At 41.7% G+C, this 20,767-nt stretch overlaps 1 protein-coding gene across 1 annotated transcript in view; it reads left to right on the plus strand.

Annotated features, from left to right (window-relative positions):
* ADAMTS2 (ADAM metallopeptidase with thrombospondin type 1 motif 2) overlaps positions 1-20,767 on the plus strand; it is a 173,761-nt gene that overhangs the window by 128,374 nt on the left and 24,620 nt on the right. The window contains exons 6-10 of the mRNA XM_017828007.1: positions 7,885-8,041; positions 8,892-8,997; positions 10,633-10,776; positions 12,628-12,760; positions 14,265-14,378. Of these exons, the coding sequence (XP_017683496.1) occupies positions 7,885-8,041; positions 8,892-8,997; positions 10,633-10,776; positions 12,628-12,760; positions 14,265-14,378 (654 nt within the window). The remainder of the gene's footprint in view (positions 1-7,884; positions 8,042-8,891; positions 8,998-10,632; positions 10,777-12,627; positions 12,761-14,264; positions 14,379-20,767) is intronic.

Genomic DNA, 20,767 nt, shown 5'->3' on the forward strand with positions numbered 1-20,767 from the left:
ACATGAAAGGCAATTTATGGCTTTCTGAAAAAAGTAAAAAGTATGTAAAAGATATAATTTCAAAGCTCCTCTGTGGTGTGGGGACCTGCATGCCATGGCTGTATAAGAATAACATTCTTTTATGTTCATGTTTTTAAAGCTCCTGATCAGAGGACTAGTACTAGGGAGTAGAAGGTGAGGAGATTTCTCCTCAGAGGTTTGGGATTATTTAGCAGTGGAAAAGCAGAGAGAAAAGGTGTATCATTCTTACGTTCATGACTTGTTCTGAGGAATTAGAACAAAGCCTTCAATACTTTACTATCCCACATATCAGTATTAACAATTTTTCAGGAATATATATTCAAAGTACATAATAAAAGAAATGCAAGTTTCTTGCATGTGCAAGTTAAGGCAGTGCATGAATGAAGCAGCCTGGTTGGCTTCACAGTATGAAAATATTATCCCAGTCTTGTTTGAGTAAGATTTCTTTTGAAAGCATGGAGCTGATATCTTCAGATTCATTTGCTTCACTGCAGGCAATTTATATATATTATCAAGGGTGCCATTTAAATAATCATAATAATTACATTATGGTTCTGTAATTGATGAAGTATGTACCATCAACGTCAGTTTTATGACAGCAGTCTCAGCTGTTGCCAATTCTCCACCCCTGAGAAGCCTTCTACTGTATTGTGGGGGTTTTTTAGAGGATTATATTATTTTATACAATATATCATCTGTTGATAAGAATAATATTGACAATACTCGAGTTGCATAGCAACCAACCTTTCACTGGTTCTTGCTTGAAGGTACTCCACTCCTTCAAATGTACTTATTTTTTAATAAGTACAAACACAGGCAACTGTACATTCAGAAGTTTCAATAATTTCAGGAATTGCATTCAGGATTGCCCTGGTAAGGTGAAAAAATGGAAGACATTCCTCTGTGATCACATGCTGAAATTACTTCAGGGACAAATTCAAGAGATCTGACACAGTTTTACTGAACCAGCACTTTGTGTAAGTTATCACCTCTGGACTTCAAGGGTATGGCAGGCTGAGCCCTGCCAAGGAGCACCAGGCTTGGGTGGTGTGTTTGGGGAGCAGGCAGAGTGTGTCTGGGCTGTGCCTGGGGTAGGTCTGTAGGAGCCACCAGCCCTTCCCTGACTCCCCACTCTTCTCTCAGTACTTCAAACCAGTGATGTACCAGAGGGACTGATGTGAAGGCTTCAGCCGTGCCTGGCTGCTGCCCACTCATTTATCAATTCCACCATTACGATAGAAAAATGTGTTCTGCAAAGGCTGCTTCATATCTGCAGTGGCTCCAGAAGCCCCCATGGATTTCTCTGCGTTTTCTTGACATTGACTCCCAAAGTCCCAGGCTCTTTTGATGGGATGGGATACTGCAAATAAGTAAACAGGGTACATGCAGTGCATTTTTCTTCAAATGGGAAAAAGATGAGCTGGCTCACTTCTGCCTTTTTGACTTCAGTAGTAGGAAGATTGGTTCCAAATTTTGGAAGCTGTGGATACATTTGAGATTAATATAATTCAATGTTTGGGCAAACTATTCCACTTAGACCTATTTTGGTTGTAAGGGCTCTGTAATCCAGCTAGCTCTAGGATACTGAGGGAAATAAGCAGAGCAACCACGATCACCAAGTGCAGAGGAGGTGGCAAGAGATGAGCTGAGAATGCATTTAAAAAATCCTGACTGGTTATTATAAAATTTGTTTGGAAACATTTAAATCCTGAGCACTGCATAAAATCCTCTCATCGCCTCTTTGAGGTGGATGAATAAAGATTATTATTCCCACTTCACAGCTAAAAAAACAACGACGTTAAGAGTTATTTTCCAAGGCCACACGGAAGGCCACTGGCAGGCTGGGGATAAGACCTCATAAATTCCTGGCTCCAGCCCCACGCTCTGTCCATTGACAATGGACTCTGTGTGCAGATGAGCTGCCCTTGAACAGCACACGGAAAAGCACACACATTAACTGGGATGGGTGTAATTAATACAGTGATTAATGAAAAAAAATCAGACTTTTGCAGGAACTGTAGGGGTTTCAATCAATGCAGCCACCTGAGGATTTGTGAGGGTTATTTCTTGGGAAATGTGAATGAGGCAGTGCAGGAACCCCTGAACTCTCCTTTGGAGCAACATGCGCTGCTGGAGCCACCTGTATTCAGGCTGGAGCAGGGTGGGATAGGCTGAGAGGTGGTGTGTCTGCTCCATACTCATCTGGAAGTGCAACCAGTAAGGAGAGAAAAGCCACATAAGCTATAAACCAGTGTTGGCCCCAGAATGAATGGTTGGACTCTGACTGTGTGTTACTTTGGTCAAATTGAAAGAGGAACCTGACCACCAAGGCAGAGAGCCTTTCAAAAAGTTTAGGGGAGGGAAGAAAATCCAAATGGCTTTAAGATGGCAGGTCAGGAAGAAGGTACTGTGGGCTGGATGCCTAAAATCTCACAGGACAGGGCGGTTAACTGAGAAGGATTTTTCAACTGTGTATGTCTGAGATGTTAGCAGAGCTCCTGCTGCCTTCATTCAGGACAAGATTTTACCTTTGATATTTTCATAAAATGATGCTCTCTTTATCTCTGCCATCTGACCTTTTCATGTCTAAGCTCGATACAAGCAAGGAAGATTTTCCTGGTTCAGCCAGGATGGAAAGTGCTGCTTTGATCTGAATCAGTTTCTTCTCTCTGTTTCCCAGTGGGAGGCCTTGGAAGGACAAACCAGGTTTACCCCTTAAATCTGGTGTTCATCCTTACCATTTTGCTGTTGGCCCTGGATGGAGGGAAAGGGATGAGTGCCTCCACCTATCTCCACTTTTGCCAGGAAAGTGCCAAAACTCTGGCTGAGAGCATTTGTGCCTGGCAATGCAAGGAGGTTCTTAGCTGCAAATTAAGGTCACAGAACAGCTGTACTTGTAATGTACCTCTGGGCACCATCTAGTCCAACTCCCCTGCCCAACACAAGGTCTTTCGGAGCAGCTTGTTCAGGACCTTGCCCAGCGGTATTTTGAATATTTCCAGAGACTCTGGGCAACCCTTCCCAATGTTTGGCCATTTTTATAGTAAAACTACAGTAACACTCCTAAAGGCTTTTTTTCTTGCCTATTGCCTCTTGTCCTTTCTCTGGATATTACTGAGAAGACTCTGTCTCAGTCATCTTTATTCCCTGCCCAGTAGCTACTTATATACATTGAGAGTTTCTCCAGCCTCTTCTTCTCCAGCCTCTCCTTGTATTAGAAGGTCACTGATGTGAATTGAGTATCTTAGTTTTCCACTGACATTGGTAGATGCAGAAGACCTGAAAGAATCAGCTGGAATCAAGCCCTGATCTTGCAGTGTGCTACAAAATGTATCTGAAGATGGAGTTGTTGACCCCAGCATTTGGCCATCTCCAGTGTGATCAAACCAGTTCTGCTCAGGCTGAGTTGAACTGAGTTGTAAGGCCAGAACCTACTTATTATACAGCATTTTGGCTGCTGTTCATGTTTTTGCACTGTTTTCATATGCTTAGGGTAGGGATAAAGAGAAGAGATATTGTCCCTCCTGTTTTTTATCTGGGTGAATTGTTGAATTCCTTTATTTATGTATTAGACTCAGAGCTTATAATTTCCTAATGTGTTTTGTTGGGACCTTGAAGAATGTGGAGCTGGCTGATAGCATAAACAGTACTTTGTATTCCTGATCTGCTTACATTTATACAGAATTAGAGACTGAAAAATGTTTACAAACTGCTGCCATAAGAAAGCTTTACAAATCCTTTGAATGCAAAATGACAGTTTGCTGAATGAGCTATTTTTGTTCATTCGGTTACCATGGACACTCAATAATTGTATTTATTTATTTTTTCCTTGTCTTGTTCAGGATCAGAGAAGAATATAGAAGATCTAATCCAATATCCAATGAACAATAAGAGTGCCAAGTAGAAGCAATGTAAACAGCGTGTTTTGTAGAGACTTTACACATTCAAGAAGGGAAAGACATATGTTAAATTGTTTCCCGAATGTGTGCACTGCTCTGGTCCAACTTTTGCTACCATAGTTTGAAGCCTATCATGTTAAACAAATTTCTGCTCCTCCTGGAGCTACTGAAGAGCTGCAAAGCCTTCTCTGTTGGTACTCTTGGAGCACCACCTAATGGATGAGTTAGGAAAGGTACCAAGCTTCTGACCAGACTAAATTTCTTACGTTCTTATCATCAAATACCTGCTAATCAACACCCTTGCAAACTTGTACCCAGTGATGCCAAAAGGCAGATAAATAAAACAGTTCATTAAGGGGAGCTGCCATTTTGTGGTGATACTTGTCTGTCTTTCACATGGGCTGGCAGCTTGAACATTCTCGAAAGGTTTGGGTAGCATATAGTCTAAATTCGCAGTTTTCTTCTAAGATGACTTTGAAATTGTTAAAGAAAAAAAAATCTCATATTTCTCGCTTGTCCAACAATCCCCACAAGTATCTGAGTGACTTGTTCTTCAGTGTCTTCATACGAGAGAACTGAACACCACACTGATAACTTCCCAAAGGACAAGACAGGTGGCAAAGAAGGCTCAAAGACCTCTCTAATGACTCTCAACACTTTCTCAATGCCCTTCTTTGCCTCTCTGTATGAATGGTAGTTGCAGCTCAGTTGTCTTCTATTTTTTTTTTAGTTTTTTTCTGCTGCTTCCATCAAAGGAAGGGAGTGAAGAAGAACTGAAGGCAGAATCAAAAAAGGAAGGCAAATGGAAAGCATTGGTAGATGTTGAGTTTCCCAGAGAAAGGGCTTCAGCTGATTCTCTAGCGCAGATTTTCCTCATAACCCTCTGTGGTGTCTCCTTGACTGGGGGATGTTCTCCCAGCTGAGCCCTTTCTACTTCTTGGCCAACACCTCCATCTGTTTCCATCAGCAGTTCGGAGATTTTTTTGCCTTTCTTGCTGTGAGAAGGAAAGTTTCTCTTTCCATTGGCAGTTTTCCTGCTGATCAGCTGAGTAATGCTCTCCACAGGCCTGCTGTCCTGTTTGGAAAGAGGTCCTTCCCAGCCAGGTCAGAGCTCCCAGCCAGCTGCAGGACCTGCGTGTTCCTGGCAGTGCAGGCCCTTTGCTGGCCAACAGTAACACCTACACCTCTTCTCCATGTGCAGCCTGCTGGCCCCCAAACTTTCTCTGTTTGCAGTGTAACAAAGATGGATTTTACCTTACAGTCCTTATTACTGTACACAGCTCATCTCTTGTCCTCCTTCCCCTTTTGCTTTGTCCATTTAATAAGGAGTTGGGCTTTCTTGAGTCTGATGAAAGCTCCCCATTGACTTCCAACAGTAAATACTATCAAGTGTTATCTGACATCTCTACAAGAGTAATTTTTTGGACAACATCCTTCCAAAACATATGACATCTGCCCTGTCTACTAACAAGCTCTGCTGGGTCCCATGATTTCCTGAGCTCCTTTCTTGCAGCACAGCAGCATTTATCTCTAAAGACAAAGCAGCTGGAAAAGCGGATAAAAATGCAATATAAAGGCATATCTGGCTTAGGAAATCTCTGATCCAAAGACCACTGGAGCCTTGGAAGTTATTTAGAGGGAAACACTACAGTATACTTGTGCTCCTCTAATTCTTTCCCTGGACATCACGTTGCCTACTATCAGGAGATGACCATGGTATATGTGGTTCTTTGGTTGCAGCCAGAGCAGTTTCATAGCCCAGTGAGGTTGACTCACTGTCAGATGGATGGTTCTCTGGCCATGCAGGATTTGCTGTTAGTACTGTTGCAGCCTTTCTGATTTGAAAGCCTTTGGCAAATTGCAGAAAGTGGGAGTTCAGGTGAAAATTTGCTAGGAATCAAATGGGTTTCTCTTTTCAGGCTGTTACATTACTGTGAAGAAAGACAAGAGATTAGTGGCCAGATGACTTGAGTACTCAGCAGGTAGAACTGAGTTTTTCCCCCTCACTCTTTGCAAGTCCTCCTCACTGACACAGGACCTCAACTCGCTGTTTACATTTGTAGGACATGGACACTCAAAATAATGGATTTCCTACTGGATGCCTCGTTTCCCAACTTAAAGAGCAGTAAGGCTCAATTTTATGTGCCAAATTTCTGATGTTAAAATTGTGTCATTGGCAAAGAAATTGGGTCAACTGAAATGTATTATAGACTTGTTTTTTCTCAGCTTCCCCTACAAAGCCAAAGGGGTTTTCTTCATTTTCCCCACTGTGCTGGATGCAACCCCCCCACAATGCTCCACATTAACTGGTTGGTGCTCCTTTCATTTGCTTGGAAACAAACTAAAATCAGTGTTTTGGTCAGAGATCTCTTTGCACATAATTGGATATTCTTAAAGAAAGAACATGTTGATAGTGTGCATTTTTTCTTTGTTTTCTGATCAATGCATCTTATAAGATCTAATGATTTTCGTTTGGTACAATGTACAGAGGGAGGTCATTGTGAGATAAGGAACTATTAGCAAACAGTACACGAGTGGAGACTTCTCAACTTCATTTTACAGCATTCTTTGCTTTTTGAGTCTTGCAGTCAGATTTCTCACTGAGCTCCTTGAAGGGATTGATCTCTTTTGTGTGGCTTTGGAGAAATGAGAACAGTGGAGACGATGTAGATAGGTTTTGTGCTTGTTTGCTTGTTTGTTTTTGGTTAACCACTGATGGATGTTATTGAAGACCTCAGCAATGGTCAAACTCTGTTTAACTGACTAGGATTTTTGCTTGAAGAGCCAGGATTTTGCCCTGTAACAGTGACTCAAAGTTTATTTAAGTCTGTTCTTATAAATATACAAAAATGCAATAAAGGCACCACAACTGTCCCACCATTTAAAATACAGTTATTAGTTCAATTTCCAAGGGAATGATGGCTGGAAGCAGTATGATCCAGCATAGGATTATATTACAACTTTTTCATTCCGCAGTGGTATCAGAATCCAAACTGAGCCTCTATTTGGTTTATTAATTTGTTTTTCTGAACATTTGCAGAATTCTAATATCTTAGTTTTGCCAAAATCAGACCTCAGTTTGGCAGACACTTCTTTTATCAATTCCAGTTGTTCTTCCACAACCCTTTGAGGATTTTCTGTTTCATGTAGTCAATATTCTCTGTACTCCATCATGCACTCAATTAGAGGACACGTCAAATTCATCTGTATTTAAACACGAATTATATTACTTCTCTCTTATTTTTGGCCTAGGGTAGGTTTTGCTCTCCATTAAATATTTTGGAATGACAAATACTTGCATTAGAGTATAGCATCTAAATTGTAGTGGTTTGTGTTATGATTACAGTGTTGTCATGGTAATATAATTTTTGCAAATGAAAAGCCAGGGTTCACATATGTAGTTCTTAAAAATCCTGGAAGGCCTGGGACAGGTCAATTAGTCATACATTTTATAGCATCCCACATACAATAAGCTTTCTAAAGTCTTAGCTGTGCACAATATTAAGTAGAATAAGCTGAGAATTCTTACAAAAGTACTATTCCAAAGAAAAAAATAAAAGGCAAATGTAGTAGTTGGATTTTAAAATACCTTTCTCTTTCTTGTTCAAGAAAATTGTCCTTTGCTCTTCATCTAACATGTCAGACCATTTGAGCTGGCCAAGCTGTGTCAGCACACCACCCATGTAATGTGTGGTTTATATGGAGAATGGCACACCAGTTATATCAGACAGAACGGGCTGCTGCTATATATGGCTGCTACAGCTGTATGTTCTACCCTCTGAATGATCTTCACATGCGTAATGGTTTAAAGAAAATGCAGTTTAGAAGGCAGTCATCGAAAAAATCCATTTCTGAAAGTAATGATTCAAGTACAGCTGAAAAAGGACACTTAGTTTTACACTTGGAGCCCAGGCTTTTAATAAATAACTCTTGGTGTCCTTTTTTTTCCCCTGCATGTGTGCAGTCTATGAGTCTGATAGAGATTGGGAACCCTTCACAGAGCCTGGAGAACGTGTGTCGCTGGGCCTACCTGCAGCAGAAACCTGACACTGGGCACGCGGAGTACCACGACCACGCCATCTTCCTCACGAGGCAGGATTTTGGTCCATCAGGCATGCAGGGTAAGATGTACATCCACGTTTGTTTTGCACTTGTGTTTATCACTGAGCAAGGCTGGTCATGCAAAGTTTAGTTGTGTTACCTTTTGCTTGGTTTTGGTCGGTGTTTTCTTTCCCCGAGAGCTCGGCATAAGTTTCAGCTGTAACTGCTTCACTTACTATTTTATCCTTTCTTTCTGATTACTTATTGCATCATTTCTGTGCTCTTACTGAAGCCAAGAAAATGAGATCCGTATGTAAACAGTAATGGAAATGCCCAAAGACTAAAGAATAGATTTTGTGGTTAAAAAGTTACAAAGCTTTTGCTGTGTTACAGCTGAATGGCCAAGAAATATTGTTACAGAGAGGTCTGGAACAGCAGGGCCAAGTGCTGTCCATTTTTTCCTTTTTTTCAGAGCTCTACCTCCTGTGAGATCAGGTTTTTCACCAGAGAGGAGAAATCTCAGAGCTTTCCCATTCCTTTTGAGTTGGCCAGATCTGCTGTCAACACAGGGCTGGGGTTTTACCCTGAGGGCTGGAACTGAACTGAGCTCCTCCTGAGCTGTAACTCAGCAGCATGTGATGTCCTTTGCCTCTGTTGTCTTATGCACTTGGAAAAAGCAATTGCAGGATGGTCCTAGCGGTGACAAGAGTTTTCTTGGTGAGCCAGGAAGTTTTAATTTGTCCAACAGGCTGGCTACATCTGTTTCATACATGAGGGAGCACTGTTAAATATTTGGGGACAGAGGTCTCCTGAAAGGACCACTCCAACTATACTTGTGTCACAACAAAAGACAGATGTTCACCCTAGAGCTTCCCACCACGTTGCCTTTCTATATTGTTCATTTTCTGAAACACCTGGTGTTTCTCTCAGGCTACGCTCCAGTCACTGGGATGTGTCATCCTGTCCGAAGCTGCACTCTCAACCATGAGGATGGTTTTTCATCTGCATTTGTGGTGGCTCACGAAACTGGACATGTGTGAGTAGAACTGTGGGCATCTGTGTTGTACCTTTAAAGGTCTTTGATACAGAGAAATACTGGTGACATTGGAAAGATGCCACTGATGTAAAGAACTAATATTCAGGGTTAACTCCAGTTTCAGGTCTCAGCTCTCGCTAAGCTTTCTTTATGATCTTAAGTAAGCTTTATATTTTGGGATTTTCAAATGGAAAAAAGAACTAATGCCAAAATGTCTTCCAGGACTGCTGTGAGAGTAGGTTGAATGATGTATTGTAGTCTCCTGGTGGAAATGTAAAGTACTCATAATGATGCAATGTGAATTCATTGAGCCAGTAGAACACATGATTCTTGCAAACCATCCATACTAAATAAGCACATCATCTGTATATGTTACTGCTGATAAAGGAAACAATACTGTATAGGAGTGAGGTGCCAAACACTGTGGTTACAACTGTTCTATATATTTCATATAAAATCTGCAATCATTTTACTTACTGATGTTATTAGAACCAATGATTGGGCAGCAGTTGTCAGAGCTTTGGTTTCTCCCAGATCGTTTTTGCTTCCTTGTTTGCAGAGAACACCCGCTGATTTCCTATTTTCTCTTGGTAGAACAACAGTTCCCAGAAGGCTTTTTCTGAACAGTTTCAATCTATTCTGTCTTCCCTAAGAAAGCCTGCAAGCCCTTTCTCTTTTTTGTATCAGAGTTATTAAGGGCTTTGAACAAGAAAGTGCCAAAATGTATTGAAATCACTGTAAACCTATCTTAGTTAGACAGGGACATAGATTTAATACCCAGAAGGTATTTGATTCCAGAATTTTTGAATTAGAACTAAAAAGAATACACTGGGAGCTTTTAAAGAGATACCACTGAAGAATGTTTGTAATCCCTTAAATCACATTCAGCCCCAATCTGTTAATTTGTATTAACTATGGACAGATACTGCCCATGTTGGTCCAAGAGTGCTCATTAAAAAATGCAATATAAGATCCTAAAAAAGGAAAGGTGAAAGCATATTCATAATAAAGCCAAAAAGAAATCTTAAAAAATTGGGGAAATTTTCTAGAAAGCACTCAACACTTTCCAGGCTGTTTCACATTTAAACAATGTGGGATTGCTCCTGGGCAATAGCAGCAGCTTGTCTGAACTAGCTTCCATTGTGGTGTCTTTCCTTTTTTCCATGCAAAGGACTTGTCTACAGTTGCAAAATACTTTGAATTAAGCCAAGGTGTGATTTTTTTTTTTTTAGAAGTTAAATGAATTCCTGAATAGCTCCAAATTGGAGCATGAGTAAATTTCTATTAGTACTGCTGGAGGGTGGACTGGCTCAATAATTCAGAAGTGGATTCATTTAGCTGTAGTAACTCACAAATGTCATGTTCACAGAAACCCAGAAAAGGCATTTTTAGTCTTTTTGAAAATGGATTAGGCTAATGGCATGAGAGTACTCTCAAGGGTCAGTGCTTCCAGACTAGCTCTCCAGCTTCGGCCTCACCCTCTGACTCCTCATGACTTTGCTCATGCGGGCAAGAGTGACGGGACTTCAGCACCTTGCTGCCATCAACCCCCGTGGCCTTTGGGAGGTGGAAGCACGTGGGCACTCGGAGTTGAGCTGTGATGTAACTGTGCTGTGTCTCTCCTGTTCGGGGCAGTTTAGGCATGGAGCACGACGGCCAAGGGAACAGATGTGGGGACGAGGTGCGCCTGGGCAGCATCATGGCCCCCCTGGTGCAGGCCGCCTTCCACCGCTTCCACTGGTCCCGCTGCAGCCAGCAGGAGCTGAACAGATACCTCCAGTGAGTAGCTGCCAGTAGTAGCCTCTCCCCTTTAATTAGGAAGCATGTCAGAACAATTCGCCCAGCATTTGTGCTTTGCCCTTTTGTTAGTTACTCATGTGGAGTTGAGTAAAACAAACGCAGAATCCCCTCCACGCCCTATCAGGAATGACATTCTTTCCCACTAACTACAAGTTCTCAATTAGTTTTATTTCAGTCCATTTTAAATTGTTCGCGTTTTGTTTACATCTGTTCATTTTCTGGACATTTAGAGAGCATCCACTGTCCTCTCAGGGCTGTTGAGAAGGTACTATTGTGAATCTCATTGCTACCTTTCCTCCCTCCCTGCTGTAACCCCTGGCTGGAAGAGTGCCTTTGCTACCCAGCAGCGTGGTGTCTGTCTTACAGATACCACATTTGGCTTCAAGGACCATTTGTTGCTTATGATACCTGTCAATGATAAGATGGTGCTGCTTAAAGACAAAAATCTGCCCTTTAAGTCCTCAGGGCTTTTTTTTGGCTTTAACAGATATCTAAAGAGAGAACATGGTCCTAGAATTAGTTCTTCAGTTGCTAGTTTTCCTTTAAGTACCCTAAATGAAAAAGTCATTTAAACAGCTTTATCCATGCCCCTTGCCTTCCTTTTTGACCTGATGCTTCAGGTACTAGGCTTGTACTGGAGTTCCCTGAAAAGCTCTATTGTTTATGACCATGATTTTGCTCCTTACAGACAAAAAAACTTCCCCTTGTTTTTATGTGTAAGTTGTACAGAAAAATCTGGGAAAACTACTAGGATAAGCAGCAAAACCTGAAAATTAGTAGGAAAAATGCAGAGAAATATAAGAAGAAAACACGAGTCAGTATTTTTGTCCGTATTTTTATTATGTTAGATATCTTAGGTGTGGCAATAAGGAATAAAAATATTGTGAGGCAAGTGTGATTGTTTCAATTATCAAGATCCTCCAGAGCTTTGGCCATTAAATAAAAATCATCTGGCCTAGAGGGCTGCTTTACATTCTTTTAAATACAACTATTTTTAAAATGTCTTATAACAAAGCAGAACGATGGTTTGCTTTGAAGTAAATCTAACCTCAAAATTCTGCTTTCAGCTATTGGTATCTTCAAGGCAACCTTAATGATTGCCAGGACAGACTCGTGTATGGTGTCCTCATGTCTGTTAAATAACTCTGAGACATTTCAGAGATCCTGTGGACTGTGTTGGTCTTGTGAATTAACCAGTGCTTTTACTGTGTTAACCATTTGGTGATACTGGCACCAGTCCTCTGTCCCCCATGTGACTTGGTCACATGTAATTCTAATATATTACAGGCTGTCCTCCCTCCTTAGGAGGAGAGGAGAAACTTCCACGTTCATCACATAGAAAGAAAACTTAGTCTGTGAGTGTGAGCTGCTGCTTCTCAGCGAGGACACAGGGAAACTGCAGGCTTAGTGGTACTCTGGGCTGGGTACCCTGGCCTATGCTTTTGAAACTTCACTTGAAAGACAGTTGCAGGCAGCAAGAAATTCCACAAATGGAAAATTAATTAAACTTTCTTTTCTTCTTGGTCTCATGTGGATTCTTCCTTTGATTCCTTTCACATAAGGAGCCTGGAGACTGATAGGAATTTACCTGCAAGCTAAATGGAAATTACAAAGGAAGGGCTTCAGAAAAAAAATATATATAGAATCCATTAAAGGTGGATACAACATGATAAAGTGAATGTGAGTGTAATTGCAATATTAGCTGCTCTTCACAACCAGCATCTGAGAAATTGTAGGCTCTGTTTTGTTTGGAACAAAAAGGCAATGAAACCACAAACACTGTGCGAGTCTCACAGCCCCATCTGTTACTGTAATTTTTGCCTGTTGCAGTTCCTATGATTGTCTGCGTGATGATCCCTTCGAACATGACTGGCCTTCCCTTCCGCAGCTGCCAGGAATTCACTACTCCATGAATGAGCAGTGCCGGTTTGACTTTGGTTTGGGCTACATGATGTGCACAGCTGTGAGTACTTAACTTTGGCTCTGCTGTTTCTCATCCAGGAGGGTTCTAAGTGTCTCTGAAATGTCCTTAATAGGGACAGAGTAGTGAAGCCCACAAGAAAAGATGTTGTGTCCCCTTAGCTGTAAGCAAGGATTAACAACTGAATGTTGACAAATTTTAGTTATTTTAAATAGATCTTGTCTTTTTTTTTTTAAACTGGAGTGACAGAAATAAATAATAAATAAAGTTTCATAAATATCTGTAGACTTCAAGCAAACAAACTTGCTGCGTTATTGAACCTCCTCTTGCTGGCAGCTAGTTATTTTGCTACAAAACTCCCACCCAGATGTGGAGGAGATGGATTTTCTGGCACATCTTGTAGTGCTAGCACAGGGCAGCATGATTTTATGATCCAATTTTATGGAAAGTGTGATGCATTTTGATACCTAGCAAGAGAAAATAAGCATGACAGCAAGTAAAGCAACTTGCAAGGGCTCTTGATGACATGGTTGGCTCTTGTATATGAAGAAAACAAGAGGCAAAGTCTAAATTTAAAGCAAGGCGAGATTAGTGCAATTCTCAGTGGATTGGCCTCAGAAAACAGTCTTCTGCAGCTGAGCTGTGCCTCCCACCTCCAGGTCCTCAAATAGGGCAAAACACTAAATGAAAAGAGATGTTTTCAACTGGTGTGGCAGCTGCTGACACATAATGTTTCAGCTTTCATTCCCATCTGCAGGAATATGTGTGCCAAGCAGTCTCTCTAGATAATGGACGAGAACTTTCAGAGAGCCTGAGCTCTAGTATTGTCTCTTGACACAATTCCCACTGCTGCTGGCTTAGAAGAAAGTCCCAGCCAAAGAGAATCTTTTCTTACACCCATTCTCCAGAGCCTGGGCAATGGAGGCGTTCTAGTCGTCTTTGTTCAGAATAGCCAAAAGCATATCCAGACATAATGTTTTATTATGTTTTGTGGTGGGTGATTCTCATCCTCTCCTATAGAAGCATTGTAGATAAAATGCTGATTTATTCATCACATCAGGGTTCTGATCTCAAATTTCCATCCTCCTAAGAAGGTAATTACAACACCTGAACTTCAGTCAGAGCAGCTCGTTTCTGTCTGCCATGGGCACTCAAGGATTTTTTGCTTTGTTTGCCAAGTGAAGCAGCACTATTCAGAGAAGCTGTAAGAAAAGGCTGTGTTTGTCCTACTGTCTGGGGAAAATGGTTTTCCCCTTGCCCAGTCAGCCTTTGGTCACTAGTGTAAAACTGTTTTTGCCTGACTTTATTCCATCTCACGCAGGTGGGATGTCACTTCAAAGTCACTGATGATTCTGTGTGAAAGCTCAAACATGCTCAAACATGCTCAATCCACAGACATAGCCTTGTTCCTCAGGAACCAGTGCTAATCATTTTACACCTAGGAAAGGAAACTCCCCCACCCCCACCCCATGCTGCAGCTTCCGTTGCAGTTTCCAGTGGGAACTCTCTCAGAGCATCATCCACTCTGACTTTTCTTGTGTTTCAGTTCCGCACGTTCGATCCCTGTAAGCAACTGTGGTGCAGCCACCCCGAGAACCCCTATTTCTGCAAAACAAAGAAAGGGCCTCCGCTGGACGGGACCATGTGTGCTCCAGGAAAGGTGAGAGCGGGTGCCCCGGGTGTGCACGTGTGCTCACATGTGTTTGTGTGCAGCTGGGGGTGCTGTTCTTAAAATCAAGAGGAAAAAGAACCTGTCTTGAGGACCTGAAGTTTGCTAAGATGTGGGGCAATCTCGGCAAGTGAGGAGCCGAGGGGAGAACACAGGGGTGAGGGCTGGTGTGTCCTGTATGGTCAGTCTGTGACCATCAAACCCACTCCTCGGGCAATTCTTCATGGTAAAATCAAAAAATGGGGAAATTTCTACTCTGCTATGACTTTTTTGATGTCAGGGGGTTGTACTTGTATCCCAGTGCAGGGATGCAGAGAGCACTGAGGTCCTGGAGATGACAGCCAAGCTAAGGCCACTGTAGTTTCCCAGGGGGACAGGATGGATGTGGGAGGTGAGTGCCAGCTAGGGAGAACCAACATGACGGCCAAGAGGGACTATGAGGGAGAAGGGCAGATTTGTGGAGGTGGATTTGCTGGTTTGATGATAGTCAAGGGAGGCACGAGGAGCTGTGGAGGGGATGGTGTGATGTGGCAAAGGCTCAGACAGCTCTGACCACTCAGCAACCATGCTGGACCTGCTCCAAACCTCAGTTATCCTCTGTGGAGATCACACTGTGCTCACAGTGGATCTGAACTCCAAGTCCTTTGAAGTCTGCTGAAAAAAATCTGGCTTCCCTGGGCTTTGGATGCAGTGACTGAGGGGGAGAGGAAGATGTCGCTACTTGGAAAGATTTTTTTATAACCCAATGGATGACATCATTTATGCGATAAATGAACCGTATTAGCAGCTGCTGTTATGGTTTGGAATGTCTTTTTTATGAAAACGTTATGTTAAATTAATCCCCCAGCAAGTCACGCTCTAAATAAACCACTCCCTTCTGGTTTTCTCTTCTTTAAATGACTCCTGTTGTAACAGCTTTGTTTCTTATTGTAAAAAATTATATATATTTTAAATTGCAGTCCAAAATCTTAGTCAGTTTATTTGGATTCACTTTTGTGTATCTTGATTTTTGCATTAACAATATTCATGAGCCCCCCTTGAAAAATACAGTTATATCCATTTTGTTGCATCACCCTCTTCCCCATGCCATTCATTCATATTAGTATGTGAACTCCTATTATTTCTCCTCAGAAATGAGGAGAAAAAGGGGAATTTGTAACCCTACAGTTAAGGATCTGTCAGTGCTTCCATTATAAACAGTTTGTCAGGATATTATGCAACTCAGCTGTAAAAATTTTCTTTGGACTGGAACTTGGGATCCAAGGCTTCAGTAAGCTGTGCAGACAGCCAGGCTTTTGAGCTCAGCAGAGATGCAAGAGAGTATGTGCACATTCTGAAGCTGCAGTAGATGATAGGACTGTGTTTTATTCTCAGGGGAGCTGTCCCAGTTTTTTTGATAAATAAGTTTGCTGCCACCTTCCAGAAGAACCTGAGAAAACGTTGTAAAATGAAAATAATTTTGTTAGATAAGGCTCAGCAGTCTGAGCTAAATGTTTGATTTTTTTAAATAGTATGAGCTATGAAGGTTATACAGCTGACTTTGTGCATCTGAGCCCAACATCTGACCAGTGTATTTATTAGTTGTTGGGGTTTTTAATACAAGCACAACCGATCAATGCTTTTTCATCTGTTCCTTTCCCTTTCATCCCTGCCCTTGTTTTCCCCTGTTCACTCTCTGCACCGATTTGGACAATACCAGAGGCTCTTATGTGAAAGTACAGGGATGTAAAATGCATTTATTCCCCAAAGCTGGGACTCAGTTGCAGTGGGGCAGCCTCCTTTCGGGTACATCTCCCACAATGCCTCATCAGCACATGAGGAAGAGGAAAATAATTTCAAACTTGATCCACTATTTTCTTTGGAATAGCACCAGAAAAGCATAGAAACATAAGCAATTAAAGATGTTGATTCAAAAAAGATCCATTTGTTTCCCACTTTAGAGACTTGCAGTTTTCATGATTTCATACCACTAATTCCCAGGGCCTATTTTAAGCTCAAACCAATCACAACACTGCTGATGTGTCAAAGAAACATCCTGGCTTTGCTGCAGCTGAGGGGACCCGATGCCAGAAATGAAAGTGGTGCAGGGGAGATGAACACGGCGCACGGTGGGTGGATGTTCTCACCTAAGGGTGGTGTTCAGATAACTGATAACTGCTCCCAAACTTAGCAGATGCTATTGAGGAGAAGCCAGTCCAGCTGCCTCCTTCCTAACTGATGATCAAGGGGCAAGAACACCCACTTGGGAGACATGAGATCCATAGCACATTTTTGGCAGGCAGGATGATAAGGGTCGTGCCTCTGCACACCCAGGCTGTGAACTGGACCCAGGCACTGACCCTTAGAAAGGGAAGATTAGACTTTCTAATGCTGTCTATATGTGTGTATGTATGCATACTTATAAGTGCTTATACTTAAGTAAATATATGTAAATGTATGTAAGCTCTTCTGTGCATGTGGTTATTTGAAACAAGGTGCCAAATGAGTGAGATTCTGCCATTTCAAAACCTTTTTAATGTCTCCTTGTGCAAATGGAGATATCGAACAACCATTATGTTAATTGGCAGTAAACTAATAAGTTGCTGGGCTTAAAGATAAAAAAATCAAATATTCTCTTCGAGCTTCCCAGCCAGAGAACAAAACTACTATTTTGACAGTATCCTAAAGGAAACGATATTTTATATTGCTCCCAGCTTCATTTTTTTAAACTAGATTGAGTTTTCAATAGCAAAAGGGAAGATTCTGTCAATTTTGTGAAGCTTTGATGATGCAATAACTTGCAACGGTCACATCGACTTCCATGAAATGACTCCTGTGTGTAAAGTTAAGTCAGTCTTCATGTGGAGTCAAAGACACTCCATAAATTGCTATAGTAAACCATGCAGACAAGACATAACTGTGCAAAGCTTAACTCTGCCCAGCATTCTGTAGATTGAAAGAAAATATATGCTTTCAGCTGATAAATTTATTTACTTGTATACAGTTCTGTCAGCTTCACCATTAGCCTCAGGCTTCTGAATCCAGACAACCTTAAGTAATATATCATCAGTTTTTGTTATTCCATTTTTTAAAAATATTACTCTTCTGGGGAGACATTTATACTGGCTGAAGTAGCAAACTGCTCTCCACAGGGTAGAAATCAAATCCAGAGTCATTCATGCAAGGAGATCCATCTGCTTGCTGCAGTGACTAACACCAAGGTTTGCACCACCTGAGCCTCCTTTTTTTTCCTTTTCTTGGAGAGAGGTAAGAGCCTGGTACCTGACCCTGCCGACAAAGCTGATGTTGCTCTTGGATTTGGCTCATGTGCCGAGGTTCCAGCACAAACCTAGCAGGTCTTCTCTTTGCTTGCACTGTGCTAATGAGATGATCTGAGTCAAACTTGGAATGATTTTTTTTTTTTGCTCTGTCAGGAAAGGAAGGGAAAGATTAAATATTGAAATAAATAGGTATTATTGAGAAGAAAAATGGACCAAGAAAAAAGGTTTCTGAAAACACTAATGTGTACTCAAAGCAATCCAGATAATTTCCCGCTGAGGAAGCTGACCTCAGCTTCTCTTGGAGACAGGAGACAGATGGGTGAGTGTGAGCTGTGTTAGTCACCACAGAAACAGGGAGAATACTTGATTCTCCACTGAAGAAACTTCTACTGGCTCAGAGAAGTCCTTAGTGTTGGACCTTTCAGTTCATCCCTTGCAACTAATTATTCTCAACAGATGGAGCAGAGCGGGCCAGCCTGCGTGTGTTGGGGAATACAAATAAATAAGTAACTCTCTCCTCAGAGGATCTCAGGAGAGTGGGGAGAGCTGAGGGCCACCAGAGGTGCAGTACCAGAGGTTACCTGGCAGATAACTGGGGTGTCAAGTGAGGAGATAGGAGAACTGCCTGTTGCTGCCCAATATAAAACAGTTAGAGATACCCACACAAGATCTTCAAGTCTTTTCTTGGAAAATTGACCTGCGGATGTGTTAAGCCCACAGGAACACACTGGCTCTTTTTTTGGCGTCCACAGCAGTTGTTTCAAAGAACTGCTGAAAACAGCAGTGGAATGTTTTACTGCAAGAAATTTAAGCTTCCTCTCCTGGAAATTGCACTTGTTTTGGACTGTCCTGTTTGCCAGAAAAACAGACAAGACTGCAAGAAGTCATCTTGTCTTCCACTAAGAAAACGATTTAAATTTACCTTTTTTTTTAATTAAAAAAAAATTTATTTAATATACTTCACTCTTTCAGTGAAACCCCCTGTTTATGAAGGGAATAGTGCTTGAAATTGGCTCTTTTCCACCTCATTATGTATTTAATGTAGTAGGAATAGGAAGGATTGGCTTTAACTTCCTTTATTATGCTGGAGGTTTCTCCGTCTCCGGGTTTACCTTCTCATCAATTTCTTGCAAGAGTCTGCACAGAGTAAGGTTCGTTTGTGAATCATTTTGTTTTCTGTAGGCTCCTTTCTTTTAATCCACAAAAAAGGCAGAGCAGGGGATGACTCATTTTACAAAAAGGCTTCTCTCCTAATAGCTCTGCCTCAGCTTCCCAACAATCAGCATCTGACCAACTTCTCCAGTAAAAACCAGTGCTGCTCTTTCCTTTACGCAGCAAAGTCAATAACACTTTTCCACGTTTGCCTTCCAGTTCAGGGACCAGTCCCAGTCTCAGATAGGGGGTTTATTGGTGGTGGTTATAAACTCACATCCCGCTATTCTTGGCTAAAACAGGGAAAAGAGATTGGGAAACTCAATGTCTCCTGCATGAGTCAAAGCACAGGATTCTGGATCATCATATAATGAACATAGGCTATATGGTTCTTGAAATGGATTTGCTGACTGCTGTGGAACTTACACCGTGATAAGGGGACATGTGAGCAAGCACAGATCAGGAGCTGTCACTTCACATCTGCTTCCAAGCCCAGCTGAAATTTGTATTGACAAGCTGATGCCCTGCCAGTTTCCCCCACATCTCGGAATGGTCCCATGGCTTCATGGGGCCCCACGAATCAAACTGTTCGTTCAAACAAACCTCTCTAAAGCCATAAGTAAACAGTCCCTGAAGGGTACAGTTCTAAGCTTCAAAACCAAAAAAAGCAAAGGACATATTAGCATTTTGCATTTCTTTCATGCTTTGCTGAATTATCTCTTGTTCTGTCAAACAGCTAAGAAAAATCTGCCCATTACAGCTCTGGAGCAGGATTGGTGTAATTGGCTTTGTGGTAACTTATCTATTTCATAGGTTTTGACTTTGAATATCTGAAGATATGGGAAAGAAAAAAAAAGTGGAAATCTAATTTCTACTATCTCTTCTACTCCTTGTCCAACCAAATCAGCACCAAAATAAATTGCATGAATAAAGAGCCAGTCACTGAGCAGATTAGCGAATCAGTAAGCTGTGCCTTGTCACCACTTTACTAATGATTCTCTCTTTAAATTCAGCATTATTAATGCCTATCCATCACTTTTAAATTTGCCTTCCAGATCACTAATCGCTCTATGCTGAAGAACGCTCTCCTGTTATATATCTTCTGATTTTGTTTTTGCTGGCAGCCTGCATTTAGCCATATGCTTGGCTTGTGCAGCCTGCCAAATTCCTGCGTTCCAGGGCTTGTTAAGCTGTGTAAAATGTTGTTGTTGACTTGAATGTTAAGGAAAGTAAGTGACTGATTTCACTTGTTGTTGCAGCCATCTGTGCTCCTGAGCCAGAGCTCTCATCCCGACAGTAACTGTTAACGCAGACAAACTGCGGCAGTCTCATGCAAAGTCGTTTCTTGGACTGGAATATATTTTCCAGCACCCACACTTCATCAGTAAACTTTTATGAAAGCAGAAATAGTACTAGAAAGGGCCAGAACCTGTGATCCTTGAGAAGAATTCTCTCTGACTTCAGCTGAGAAAAAATTCCTTGATTAGGGACCGGAGAAATTGGTGGAAAGGCACTGACAGGTTTCTTTAACAGGGGAGGCAGTAGTGATCAGTACTGGAGCTGTAAAAGCTCTTAAAAATGTATACATACCTTATAGGTTTGGGGAATGTAGCAAATTCTGCTTCAACTACTGTAGAATAAGTGTATTAAAAACCAGGTAAAAGAAAGTGTGGTAGGGTGTGATGGACTGTGCTGCACTGGTGCTGTCCAGGGCTGCTCCCTAAAGAATGCTTCTGATTTTTTGCCCAGGTTTACTATGAGATCTCCAGGGAGACCACAAGAGTTTTTTATTTAATACCACTAATGTCTAAAATGTGTGCTGGCTTTAATTTCATGCCACTTCACTGATGACATTTATTGCAGGAATATGTACATGGAGTTGGGAGCAGCAGGGCAGGATGGTGCCGTGGCCAGAGCTCTTGCCGGTGCTGCCTGGAGAGGCTGCATGCAATGGCAGAGGCAGAATGT

Source organism: Lepidothrix coronata, unplaced genomic scaffold, assembly GCF_001604755.1.
Source record: "Lepidothrix coronata isolate B3197 unplaced genomic scaffold, Lepidothrix_coronata-1.0 Scaffold144, whole genome shotgun sequence".
NCBI classification, from domain to species: Eukaryota; Metazoa; Chordata; class Aves; order Passeriformes; family Pipridae; genus Lepidothrix; species Lepidothrix coronata.